Consider the following 14,792-nt stretch of genomic DNA (forward strand, 5'->3'; position numbering starts at 1 on the left):
GCCGTGTCAGCATGGGAATGCCCGACTCTCACTGACTATGAACAAATGCAATTAAAAGCAATAAAGCGTCTTCTCAGCAACCAGTATGTCACTGGGCCCCACCAACCCAGCACTAAAAAAGTCCCACCCTCAGCCAGACGGGCCCTATAGCAGTAAGAAAACATGAACTTATTTTTATTGTCTCCAACAATACCATTTGTTGAATCTCTTTTATCATTGTCCAAAGAAAGAATTTACTTTATTTTAACTCCATTTTCATTTAAAAGCGACCTTATTCTTACTGGTGTGTCCACATGTCTTACCACGTTCTTTATAACACTATGCTAACTTTATAGCCATTAAAATAATATTTTTTTTTAAATTTCTTTCTTTATGTCCATGCATGTGATCCAGTGAACCACGCGCAGTTTGGGAATGCAGGCTTTCTCAGTGAATCTTGATGATAAAATCTTCTCGGGTTGACACCCGAGTCAATGCGTTGCTCTCCGGCAATGTTCCAGCAAGTTTCTTACTTGCCATCTTCTTTGCCTGAAGATGGCAAGTAAGAAATTTGCTGAAACTTTGCCAGAGAATAACACATTGACTTGGCTGTCAATGCGAGAAGATTTTATGGTACAGTTCACAGGTTTTTTTTTTTTTTTTTTTTTTTTTTTTTTTTTTTTTTTTTTTTTTTTTTTTTTTTTTGCCCCCCCCCCTATTATACCTCCTTCTCTTACAATAGTTGTGAAGATCCTGCATATACATGAATGGGACTCTGATGAACAGAAGGTACATTGCATCCAGAACATTGAAAACAGAAAAAAAATTGTTTCAAACAATGGCTTTGTAAGTTCTGACTGAATTTATATTACTCTCAGGTAGAAAACCAAACTCAAGAAACAAAAAATAAATTCCTGTTTATCAAAAAATACTTAAAACATACCTGGCACAGCATCACATAAATCTCCACACATAACAACAAATTTTGGCTTAGGTGTCAGACTATTGATTTTTTCTACTGATTTTTCGGCTAATTCAATTTCTTTCTCCCAACCTGGATTTGTTAGTTTCAAAATGTAACGGTCAATCAGCCCAAACTGAATATCAGCAGTCTGAATGAAATAGTATGGTCCTTTCCAAGTCTTCTCGCCATCTGAAATGAAAATTATATCTTATGAATTCCAAATTTAACACCTCAGAAAGAAGAAGAAGATGATGATGATGAAATTTCTAGGCAAAGGGATAAGTCAACTAATATATTAACAAACGCGAAACAACTCTTCAAAATTTAATCTGAACATTATGTAAATAATAACTACACTACTTAATACTATTTGTGCTTATGCCAGCTAAACATAAGCTAGTAAAATGAAGGAATAGACATAATTTTGAAAAAAAAATTGGTTTAATTGCATTAAATAGCTGATGTTTATCTTCAGTTGGTATCTTAATATTTACTTGATTACACTGGCATCTTCTGAAAAAAATATTTATCCATACCTGCAAGGTGTTCCACAATTCATGTCACCCACGTCCGGAAATGGTTAGTTTCCAAGTTACAAGGAATTAAGATGTACAGATTTCCCTCCTATTTATTGTGATATTACAACAGCTGCCAAAGGGGTTAAATCTGTGGATTTTGGTGGCCAAGCATGCTCACCTTGATCGATCCACCTGTCACTGTACACTATGTTCAGATGGTTTTGGATGTGAACTGAAAAATGTACTGCAGCACCATCATGCTGTAACCACAATTCAAAATGAATTTCCAACAGCACATTTTCAAAAAACTCTGCCAGCACTTGTTGCAGGAATGTCAAGTAGTTGGCACCCTTTATGGGGGGAGGAAGGATGTATGGCCCAATCACACAATCATCGCAGATACCTGCACAGACATTGATGCTGAAGGTGTGCTGAAATCTTTATGTAGACGTGACTTTTGGGTGTTTCTAATCACACCTTCCCTGTTGAAATGCACTTCATCAATAAACAAAATTTGCCTTGGAAACAGGAAAATCCACACAATGGTGTAAAAACCAAGTACAGAAATTGACACATGGCACAAAATCCACCTGGAGAACAGTGTGTACCTTCTGAGGGTAATACAGGTAGAGCTGTTGTTCATGCAGAACATGACAGAAAGACGAGTGAGACACATCCAAGTGACATGCAATGGCTCTAGTACTCACAAACAAGTTCTCTTCAACTTGATGAAGCACTTCCTCTTCCAATACAACAGTGCACGTGGAGATTTTCCACTTTCCCGCAGCCTTTGTTCTACTCTGACAAACATGGGATGAGATGGAATCACATGATTTGGAAAGTACTTGTACATACATTGAGCTTTTCTTCTCTTATGGTGAGGGGTACTAAAGTATTGTTGTACTCTGCGAATGTGTACTCGGGCACCCTGTTACTGCAGTACTAGTCACCATAATGTCAAGTGCTGCATCATCAGTAAGCATGAAAACAAGGCAGATGGAAACAGAGGATACCACTTGACACCGTGTCACCGTATCATTCATGAATGTGGTTAGCCTCCCATAACAGGCAAACTGCATAAGAAATAATGGGTTCATACATAAAACTTGATCTACTAAGCCCCTCTACAACCTCTAGAAGTGTGTAACATGAATTGTGAAACATGCTGTACATCAACTTAAGCCTGAAACTTCCTGGCAGATTAAAACTGTGTGCCCGACCAAGACTCGAACTCGGGACCTCTCCCTTTTGTGGGCAAGTGCTCTACCGTTCGAGCTACCGAAGCACGACTCACACCCGGTCCTCACAGCTCTACTTCTGCCAGTATCTCGTCTCCTACCTTCCAAACTTTACAGAAGCTCTCCTCCGAACCTTGCAGAACTAGCACTCCTAAAAGAAAGCATGCTGCGCAGACATTGCTTAGCCACAGCCTGGGGGATGTTTCCAGAATGAGATTTTCACTCTGCAGCGGAGTGTTCGCTGATGTGAAACTCAGACGGTAGAGCACTCGCCCGCAAAAGGCAAAGGTCCCGAGTTCGAGTCTCAGACGGGCACACAGTTTTAATCTGCCAGGAAGTTTCATATCAGCGAACACTCCACTGCAGAGTGAAAATCTCATTCTGGAAACTTAGGAATGTTTACAGTACACTATTGCTTACCATGCAATTCTACAATGAGCACTGTTACTTGCCATGCAGCTAACAGGAATAGCCAGTCCTTGAATCTAAATAACAACACAGTCTGTAGGAATAACAAATGATGTACATATGTTTTTAACTTTTGTTTAAACTGGTAAGCATTACCAATTTCCTGCACTGTGTTAGATAGGAGCTTGTTGAATAGCTTTGCACTAAAGTATGTATCTGCCCTCTGAAGTGTAACAAGGAAACAAAGTCTACAAGAAAATTATTTCTTCTTGTATTACCATTGTGCAAACCAAAATTCATCTACAGCTACATCTACTAGATACTTCTAAGCCAGTGTATGGTGTGCGGCAGAGGGTGACCTATACCATTATAAGTCAGTTCCTTTCCTGCTCTACTCACAAACAGAGCTAGGGAAAAACAACTATCTACGTGTCTCCATATGAGTTCTAATATCTCTAATCTTATCTTCCCAGTCCTTACGCAAAGTGTATATTGGCAGCAGTAGAATCGTTCTGCAGTCGGTGTCAAATGCCAGTTCTAAAAATTTTCTCAATAATGCTCCTCAAAAATAGCATTGCATTCCCTCCTGTGATTCCAATTTTAATTCCCAAAGCATCTCCATACTACTTGCATGTTGTTTCCCATCTCTGAATTACTTCAGTGTCTTCCTTTAATCCAATGTGCACAGTACTCAACAATGTGTTGCACTAGTGTCCTATAAGCAGTCTCATTTACAGATTAACCACACTTTCCTAAAATTTTCCCAATAAACTGAAGTTGACTACTTGGCTTCCCTACTACAATCCTGACATGCTCAATCTATTTCATATGGCTTTGCAATGTTACGCCTATTTATTTAATCAATGCTACTGCATCAGACAGCACACTGCTAAAACAGTATCCTAACATTACAGGTTTGTTTTTCATCTGCAATAACTAACATTTTTCTACATTTAGAGATAGCTGCCATTCATCACACTAACTAAAAATTTTGTCTACCTCATTCTGTATCCTCCTACAGTCACTCAATTTTGATACCTTCCCATACACCACAGCATCATCAGCAAAAAGGCACAGACTGTCTGCCGTATCATGTATGTATATAGCAAATAACAGTGGTGCCATCACACTGGGCACTCCTGACAACTCAATTGAAACTGATATTTATGACCAGTGACAAAAACCATTAAGGAGTAAATGTGCTAAGAATTTAGTGTAAGAATTGTAAAATCCTTAAAGGGGACTCTGCAACATGTGTGGTTATCTACTGCACACAACAATATTACTGCTCACTTTTACCACATAAATACTTTATTTACAAAATCAAACAATGGAAACTACAGACTGGACTATCAAGAATGAAAGGAAAAGATAGATTGCTACTTTCTGTAAAGGTGACACATTCAGTTGTAGACAGGCACAATTCAAAGACACTTACACATTAGCTTTTAGCCACAGCCTTCATACATACATACATTAATCCTTGTTCGATAGATCATGAATGTGTCCTTTCGTAATAATGAAGAAAGAGAAAAACACACACACACACACACACACACACACACACACACACACACACACACACGATTGTCATCTCTGGCAGCTTGCACCAGAATGCAACTGTATGGTGGAGTGTGCAGGGACTAGACTGCCAACAGGCAAAGTGTTGGGAGGCTGTTGGACAGGGAGGTGGGGAAGGGGGTTGGGGACAGAATGAAAAAGGTGAGGTGCATTGGCAGAGAGTGGCACACAAAGACGGTGAGAGGTGAGAATAGGGAGGAGGTGGCAGGACAAAGAGGTTGTAAACTGTTGGGGAGAAGGTGTGGGGACAGTATGTTACCATAGGTTGAGGCCGGAATAATTTCGGGAGCAGAGAGTTTGTTGTAAGGATAACTCCCATCCGTGCAGTTCACAAAAGCTGGTAGTGGAGGAGAGGATCCAGATGGCACAGGTAGTGAACTACTTTGTTTTTGGCCACAGTTTGGCAGTGGCCATTCATCCTGGTGGACTGCTGATTGGTAAAGAGTTGTGCAATGATTGCTGCAGAGGTGGTATATGAATGACTGCTTTCACAAGTGGCCCAGTCTCTGATGGGATAGGATAAGCCTGTGAAAGGACTGTAATAGGATGTGCTGGGTAGATGGATTGGGCAGGTCTGGCACCTGGGTCTTCCATAAGGAAATGATTCTTGTGGCAAGGGGTTGGGACTGGGAGTGACATGGGGTTGGATTAGAATGTTGTGGAGGTTGAGTAAATGACGAAACACCACTTTAAGGTGGGTGGGAAGGATCTGGGGTAGCATCTTCCTTATTTCTGGATATGATGATAGATAATCATAGCCCTGGCAAAGGATGTTGTTCACTTTTCCCAATCCAGGGTAGCACTGAGTGATGAAGGGGGCATTCCTATGTGACAGGTTTTGGCAGTGGTGGGAGGACTTGGAGTGTGAGAGGAAATGGTCAGGGGAATAGTGCCTGTCTGTGAAGCTCTTGGTTAGTCCCTCAGCATACTGGGCAAGTGAGTTCTTCTCACTGCAGATACATTATCCCCAGGTGCCTAGGTTGTATGGGAGGGGTTTTTCGTTTGAAAGGGCGGCGGTCGAAATGCAGGTACTGTTGGTGGTTGGTGGGTTTGATGTAGACAGAGGTATGGATGGAGGAAGGTTGAGTAGTCCCTGCCCAGAAATCTGAATGGGGGACTATTTTGCCTCCGGAATATTTTACCCAAGAGGACACCATCATCATTTAATCATACATCACCTTTCGTCTTTCCCTCTCCTTCCCTCTTTCCTAATGAAGCAACCGTTGGTTGCGAAAGCTTGAATTTTGTATGTGTGTTTGTGTTTGTTTGTGTGTCTATCAACATGCCAACGCTTTCGTTTGGTAAGTTACATCATCTTACAAAGATGATGTGACTTACCAAACGAAAGTGCTGGCAGGTCGATACACACACAAACAAACACAAACACACACACAAAATTCACAAAATTCAAGCTTTTGCAACCAACGGTTGCTTCATCAGGAAAGAGGGAAGGAGAGGGAAAGACGAAAGGATGTGGGTTTTAAGGGAGAGGGTAAGGAGTCATTCCAATCCTGGGAGCGGAAGGACTTACCTTAGGAGGAAAAAAGGACAGGTATACACTTGCACACACACACATATCCATCCACACATATACAGACACAAGCAGACATTTGTAAAGGCAAAGAGTTTGGGCAGAGATGTCAGTCGAGGCGGAAGTACAGAGGCAAAGATGTTGTTGAATGACAGGTGAGGTATGAGCAGCAGCAACTTGAAATTAGCGGAGGTTGAGGCCTGGTGGGTAACGGGAAGAGAGGATATACTGAAGGGCAAGTTCCCATCTCCGGAGTTCTGACAGGTTGGTGTTAGTGGGAAGTATCCAGATAACCCGGATGGTGTAACACTGTGCCAAGATGTGCTGGCTGTGCACCAAGGCATGTTTAGCCACAGGGTGATCCTCATTACCAACAAACACTGTCTGCCTGTGTCCATTCATGTGAATGGACAGTTGGTTGCTGGTCATTCCCACATAGAACGCTTCACAGTGTAGGCAGGTCAGTTGGTAAATCACGTGGGTGCTTTCACACGTGGCTCTGCCTTTGATCGTGTACACCTTCTGGGTTACAGGACTGGAGTAGGTGGTGGTGGGTTGTTGGTGTAATGGTTTAGGATTCAGGACTGGAGCAGATTCGTTTGCCACAAAGACCTAAGCTGTAGGGAAGGGACCATTTGATATGGAATGGGTGGCAGCTGCCCCCGGTGTAAAACCTGTCCCATGCACCCTCCCATTGGTGGTAAAATATCCTGATTCATTAGGCCACATCATATTCCTCTTCAAAATTCTATGATGCTCGATCCCTCTGCTGGGATCTCCTTTGGGATCTTACACTGGTGTCACTGGATGGCTGCACAGGTTCCTTCAGGCCCACAGCACTTTTTGTTAAGTTTCAATGTTATATTTGTTTGGTGCTGATTGAAAGTAGTTACTGAATGTAGATCATGATATGATATACAACTAAATGCCAAAATAAATCTTCATGTATTATTCATACACAACATTTAATGACCTAGTCACAGCTGATCAAAGGACTGGAAATAGTTCATCAAAAGTATGCTGCAGGATCCCTCATTGCGTTGGTGAATTAGTGACTCACAAATGTCCATCACAGCTTTATACAATGGAAATTGTGGTACTAATGTGTGTCTCAGGGTGAACATGGGACGGTCACTGTCCGATGCCATTGACCAGCTCATTCAGCAGATGCAGCTACTTTCTCAACAACACAGAAAGCAAATAAAGAACTTTAAGCAGTTTCTGGCCAAGAAGATTCTATGGCTTTGCAATGTAACACTTTACACCTTGCATCGGTCAATTCACTTTGTAAAGGGGTCTGTTGTCAAGGACCAAACCACAAGGTGCTGGAAATCAGTACTTTCAGTAGATATTTTTACACTCTAGTTAGCGATTAACACTTACCATTGACATAAAACTACTAATCTACTACCAGGGATATTTATATTTACTTAAATGCATATCATCCGAATTATTTTCTTCCAATAGCAATGTTAGTTCACAAGCCAAAATTACTACCATGTTTGAAAATTTGCAATTATCCAAAAATAATAAATAGTGAGGCAATTTATAACACAGTAGTTCTCAATCTAGTCTATTACTGACCACATATTGTAAATAACCTCAAAATTACCACATAATGAAAGCAACACTGAAATTCATGAAATGTACAATTTACTAAATTTTGTATTACTTTGTATTACAGAAAGTATTCACCTTTATAAGAATTTATATCTCACTAGAAAGTTTAGGTAATGGAGAATCTGGAAAACATTCCACATTTTATCAAACTTGCTGGGCTGAGAATTTATTGCAACATGTAATATTTAAATTGTGTCTTAATTTTTAACATCACAACACAACCAATTTGTATCATTGTTAATGCCGAAATTCTACTCACATTTTCACTGTTAAATTAATTGAACAGCATTCAAAATGCCACATTTTTAAGAAAACTAACTTACAAATATGCTTTCATCTGGCAAGTGCCAAAACTACTTTCTAGTCAGAATATCTGTACTATTAATGATCGAAACTATAAAAACGCGAATCTTCACTGAAACCCACAAGACAAGAATAATTTGTTCATAAGAATCATTAATATCTGATCAATTTTTAACACTAACATTGGCTTATTATTAGCATTTGTGTAAAGATGTCACATTGTAGTAGTTACATGGGTACAGGGAGTGTATTATAGTCTGTGACCTCGGACATTTCTGAGGCAAAAGTCACTTGCAATGTGGATGTATTAATGTATGGGCATAATTGTCAAATGCTCTGTACATACAATTATTTTACAATACTACTGGATATTGTACAGTGTATTACACCAAGTAGAGATTAGTCAACCAGTTAATAAATGGTGATAATACAACAAATTTTACAGGCATTATTTTTGTTTGAAGGGGAACTGGGAATACTGAATATACTCTACACAACATTTCAGAGGGTCAGAGAAATACACAATAATTTTCGACTTGGAGATCAGCACTATGAAAGACAAGAACAATAATTTATTTTAAACCATTCAGCCATTCCCACAGCAACAGACCATCATGCAAGTCTCATGACCTCCGAGTCCACTCCCAAGTTTCAGGCGAGAAAGCTGAATGACATTTCAACAAAGTCCAGACCCAATGACTACAGATAAGTTCTACCGGCTTTTTCATAATTCATAGCAACAGATGAAAAGTTAGCAAGTGTTTGAGTTAAAAGGTCTCTACAGCAGCTGCGCACCTTATTATCCAGTAAATCAAAGAAGATAGTCAACCTTGCAGTCTGTATGGAGCTGAGTTACAAGGCTGCAGCAGAGAATGCGGATTTGCGTGTCATAAACTAGGGTGTTATATGTCGTATGCTGACACTATGATTTGCCACCCTGTCATGGATTCCACAGGGAGCACTAAAGCAAAGCTGCTATCTTGTAACACAATTCCCATAAGATATTTCCTGAAGTTAATTTCTGTGATGGTTGTCAATAAGCCCTCTGTATACTGTCCTGAAGTGACATGTTTCCTAGTACGTCATCTCATCATAATATATCCCTTGTTAGTCCAAGCTGCAAGTCACCGCTCTGTTGCCCAGAAATTTTCAAAAGGGAAACTCCACCACATTTTATACTATACTACTATACATGTGTATTCATACTGTCACACTGCAACCAGAATCTAGTCCAAATCCGAAAGAAGGGTTGCAAATGAAGTATAACAATTAGCACTAAAAGCATGTTTGTTACGAACACCAACATATGCAGCCAGGACAGAACTGAACTCTTGGATGGAAATTGCAGCTATTTTTATAGACACTGAGTTTTCCAGAATAGACAAACATAATAAATTTCAAGAATCTTCCAGAACATCCTTGATCTTGATCTTATCAATGGCTCTCTGTATAACAGCACTGGCTGGTCTTAGCTTTCTGGTCACGTTGTCACATCGCCTACGATGAGCAACAAAGGTAGCCCCTCTCATAAAAGCTTCATAACTGTCAAGTGAGTATGTAGTTTCCTTGAACAAGAAGTCTTCGTTGTTGATCTGCACCTCAGCACTGTAGTACTGCTTCATATGGAGGACGTGGATGATGTGTCTGTGCTTTTGTCTTTTCGATGATGGCTCATATTCCTCAACTTTATTTGTGCAATTATTTAATTGGATATTAAATAATTTCATCAATAATTGATTGTTTTCATTGTCAACTTCGTGACATACAATAAGTGACAAAGGATATAGTATAATCCAAAGTAGTGCTTTAGTAACTTTTATGGAGGTCCCACTTTTCACGCATGCAAAAAACACCCATACGATGTCTCCCGTGCTGTACCTCAATGGTGCTTGGTGTTAGTGCTCTCTGTCTTTTTCTGGGCATCCAGCATCTGTATGCGAGCCACATGTCTTGCTTCTTCAATCCTGGTGAAGAGGTGTTTTATGTAGTCATCATGACTATCATCCAGTTGAAATGGAAACAGACCATCCACTGTCGTTTTGGCCACATGATCATGAAGCAGAAAAAACAGCATGAACCGTGTACTCTCTTGCTTTGCTGTGTTGTATGCAAATGTCATAATGAGTGGTGGTGGTGGTGGTGGTGGTGGTGGTGGTTAGTGTTTAACGTCCCGTTGACAACGAGGTCATTAGAGACGGAGCCCAAGTTCGGGTTAGGGAAGGATTGGGAAGGAAATCGGCCATGCCCTTTCAAAGGAACCATCCCGGCATTTGCCTGAAACGATTTAGGGAAATCACGGAAAACCTAAATCAGGATGGTTGGAGACGGGATTGAACCATCGTCCTCCCGAATGCGAGTCCAGTGTGCTAACCACTGCGCCACAATGAGTGGTGTTATATCCCAGTCTCTCTGTTTGACTTCTATGTACTTCAAAAGCATATCTCCCAACATCTTATTAAAGCATTCTGTAGGTGGCAGGCAGTTATTCTGTTGGTGATGTCACAACATTGACATTATCTCTGATAATAGTTTCAACTTGAAAACTTTTCCATGATCAGAGATCACCACATACGATGCTTCATGCTTTAAAATGATGTTTTGTACAAGTAACCTCGCAATTTCCAGAGTTTCACCTGACGGATGCTTCAGGCTAGTAGGCCAGCACAGAATATCATGGTTCACTACAATGGTGAATTGTTTGTCAAATAAATGTGGCTGGAACATGTTGATACGTCAGACAACTCCAAGGTACCCTCTCTAAGTTGTCAACTAGTTGTTCTTGGACTTCAAGAGTGCTCTATAGGTATAAACTACCATATTTTCAGCACCTTCCCGAATTTTACTACAACTGCACCATCCCGTAACTGCTAGTGTTGATGTGAAGTTCTGTTGCAGTATTTTCATTGTACAAAGACATTAACTCTTCCTCAAGAACAAGGAAATATCTTTCTTATACCTCATTCCAGAAAATCTTGTATCCCTCTGCCACAGTACTTGCAAGGGACGTGCTTTTTCCAGTTGTACAAGCACATTCTGAACACACTTTTCACATCACAAATGTGCGGAGGAGTTGGAAAATTTGTGACTGCTTCTGTTTTCTCTCAATTGTGACAAACTCCAGCACCATTCAAGAGTTTTATTTCTTGGGCAGCAAAGAAGCAATATTTTGGATTCTGGTCGAGACCTGTGGTCTGAAGACACTGCAACATAATTGTTAAGCGGCTCAGATGTTCTTCAAATGTCTACAAGTGGGGGGAACAAAACAAACCAACCAACCAATGTTATCCAGACACAAAGCTGTTGAAGCAGGTTGACTATTGTATGCTCATATGCAGCTAGTGTGTTACATAGTCCAAATGGCAGAACTTCAAACTCATAGATGCCATCAGGAGTTGCAAGGGCTATATTTTCCTGGTCAATTTTATCAACCTCTATTTACCAGTAGCCTGTCTTCATGTCCATAGGTGAGAAATACTTTGTGTCTTTTCCAGCACAATACAGGCAACGGTTAGACATCTTTGTAAATGATGCCATCCTTCTTTTTCACAAGGACTGCAGATGAGAACCAAGAACTTTCTGGAGGTTCAATGTCATCATCTTGCAGCCTTTTCTCAACTTCCTCTCAAATAATGCGCTGTTCTGCCAATGGCATCTATATGAGTGCTCACTAATAGGTGGATTATCTATAGTGGTTGGTTGGTTGATTTGGGGAAGGGCACTAAACAGCAAGGTCATTGGTCCCATCGGATTAGGGAAGGATGGAAAAGGAAACTGTGCCCTGTCAGAGGAACCGTCTCGGCATTTGCCTGAAGCGATTTACATAAATCAAGGAAAACCTAAATCAGGATGGCCAGACATGGGTTTGAAACATCATCCTGCTGAATGTAATACCAGTGTGCTAACCAATGTGCAATCTCGCTCGGTGTTCTACAGTGTTGATATGGTATTTTACTATGGACTCCTTCGCCTGCCTTTTAGCCACTCCTGATCTGAAAGCATTCAAAAATCGGTATACAACTGCTAATTCTCACTAAAGTTCAGCTAAGTCAGATCCTGTTGACAGTTGGATACCAGCTTCCTCCATTGTGCTGTTTGCAATGGTTGTGGAGCAGAATTCTTTGCTGATGGCAGTGATCTGCTCTTCCTGGACTGGTTCGGCTAACCCTACACAAGTACTTTCAGGGATGATATTTGGCTGCTCGTGACAGTTAGTAGTTCAATGTTCTACTGACCCACACAATGTTTATCATTGCCAATGATATACAGATTTCTTTTGTGAGTCTGAGAACTTTTTGTAACTGAGCATATCGATTGACGAAAACTTATCTTGCTGATTTCGGCAGGACACCATCTCCAACAGCAAATAACCACCCAAAGCAATCTTTGTTATATGTGCTCGTTGAAATAGCTTTGTCAGTCATCCTGTAGCTCTGACCTTCCACAGTCTATGTCAGTCTGTGATGCCTGCAAGAAGTCCCATCTGAGAAAAATGTTAACTACATTCTGCTTAAGAGACAAATTCAAAGGTCTGAGTTCTGTCACTGATAGTTCCCTTGTACGGCTATGAAGCCTTTCATGACAGAGTCCTCAGATAAGTTCTCATCAAATTCACTGTGTTAAATTTGGATAAATGCGAAGCTTCTGATGACTACCTCCATCATCATCACCAGGGACTACATCCGACTGTCATGAAATTGCAGAGGCTTCCAGTTTTACGCCCAAAGGTCGGCATCTGATTGGCTGGATTATGACATGATGACATCACAGAAATGGCGCAAACTAAGGTAGTGCCCTCTATGTCCATAGATTGTGTTTTCCACACTACTGAGCTGTGCTTGCAGCTAAATCACTTGTATACAGACATAAAATGCAAAAAGTTTCCCTCTGTGATTTTTTAATCAAGTGCACACTTCCATGCATTGCTAAGTGCATAGCCGAGTCCTCTACTTAATTTTTTATCACAATGTCTATTTCCATTGCTTCTCTAACCACAGAGTCCCAATAGTCCAAAGCACTTGTGAGGATTCCCACATGTTCAGACATAATCTTGTGTTTGTTTAATACACTGTGTTCGGCAACTGATTTTGCCAAATTCCTGTAATTCTGGTGATGCTGATGTTCAACACAACAATCAGCAACAATTCAGACTCCCCGTGTAACTGCTGCCACATTCTCAAGGAATATTCTAAATTCCTGCCACTCTCAAGCTGAGATTATCTTCAACAGGTAGCAACATTTCCTTTATTTTCCTGGATGTGCAAAAGACCAGTCTGGTTCCTTGCCTGTTTAAGACTCTCCCTATCTTAATATTTGTTGTACTGCAGAATGGAAGCCATGCTATGTGTTGGTCCTCATGGCTTTGTTGAATGGCATTGCATCTCAGTTTTCTTGACAGTGATGACCTAATATCACAGACTGAATACCTGTTCCTTCTGAAAACCATTGTCATATGATTTATTTGTGAGCTGAGGTGTTCCTTGTCCAAAATATTCCTGGTTCTGTGTATTATGGTGTCCAGCATAGCTCTCTTCAGAACTGGATGGTGAAAGCTCCTCCCATTGAGATACACGTCTGTATGCATCAGTTTTAGGTACACAGAATGGTCAAGTTGTCCATGTGCTTTCCACGCAAACAACACATCTGAGGGCAACGTCCTGTCCTTTCCCATCTCTGCCACAACTCTGTGTTGACATATGTGAAGAAGAAGAATAGATGGAGGGGTCACTATTCAATGCTTGTTCCTCAAAACCCTCCATGAAATAATGTGCTATGGATGGTGACAGTGATGAACCTGTGACTGTTCTATCAGTCATTTCATAATAATTTCCACTGATCAAAAAAAATACTTGGTCATCAGGGTGTGTCAGCATAATTTTATCTAAGATTTCAGGTGAGGAATGAGCAGCCAATAGTATTAATGTTTCTTCCACTGCTACTTTCATAATCAGGAAGACCACATCAAGGCTGACCATGATTTCACTTGGGCATATTCTCATCTGCCTGATGAAATCTACACACATTTGAGAATTTTTAATATTGTGTCTGCAGTGACTGACTATTGGTGTCCTTAATTTAGATAAATACTTTGCCATCCTGTACGCAGGGGAGCCCTCATGACTGTTCAAAGTGGTACACCATCTTTGTGTATTTCAGGCAGATCATACAACATGGGTGGGCTGGGTACTCTTGGCCTCCAGTTTTTTACAAATTCTTCAGAGAGACGAGAATCCAATTAATAGCTCCCCTGTCTTCCTGCTCAGTGCCAATGTTGCGTCTAATTTAAAAATGTGGTCACTGAGGTTGTCCCACAATACACACATTTTGTTATGATAATCAGTTGTGTTGAGGATAACTGTAACGTTCTCCTTGCCAGTCAGTAAGGCAACTAATAATTCATCTCTCTCCAAGAGTTTCAGTCCTTGTCTCTCCACCCTGTCAATGTTGGGCCTAAGTAGTCTAGCTGTTGCTAAAATCTGGCTAATAGTAAGCCTTATCTCATCTGCTGCTTCCTGAGGAAGATGCTGCACTGCTTGTTCCACTCTGCTGATATTATTGGTAATTAGTAATAATCATGGGGCTGCAGCAAAATTCAGGCCTTACTCATTACTGAGTTGGTGTCTTCATCCTGTTCCTAGTTGGAGAAGTTGATG

At 40.6% G+C, this 14,792-nt stretch overlaps 1 protein-coding gene across 1 annotated transcript in view; it reads right to left on the reverse strand.

Annotated features, from left to right (window-relative positions):
• Positions 1–14,792, reverse strand: part of LOC126092232 (serine/threonine-protein phosphatase CPPED1-like) — a 128,474-nt gene that overhangs the window by 52,373 nt on the left and 61,309 nt on the right. Inside the window, exon 3 of the mRNA XM_049907735.1 lies at positions 923–1,132. Coding sequence (XP_049763692.1) covers positions 923–1,132 — 210 coding nt within the window. The remainder of the gene's footprint in view (positions 1–922; positions 1,133–14,792) is intronic.

The sequence above is a fragment of the Schistocerca cancellata genome, chromosome 7 (genome assembly GCF_023864275.1).
Source record: "Schistocerca cancellata isolate TAMUIC-IGC-003103 chromosome 7, iqSchCanc2.1, whole genome shotgun sequence".
Classification (NCBI taxonomy): domain Eukaryota; kingdom Metazoa; phylum Arthropoda; class Insecta; order Orthoptera; family Acrididae; genus Schistocerca; species Schistocerca cancellata.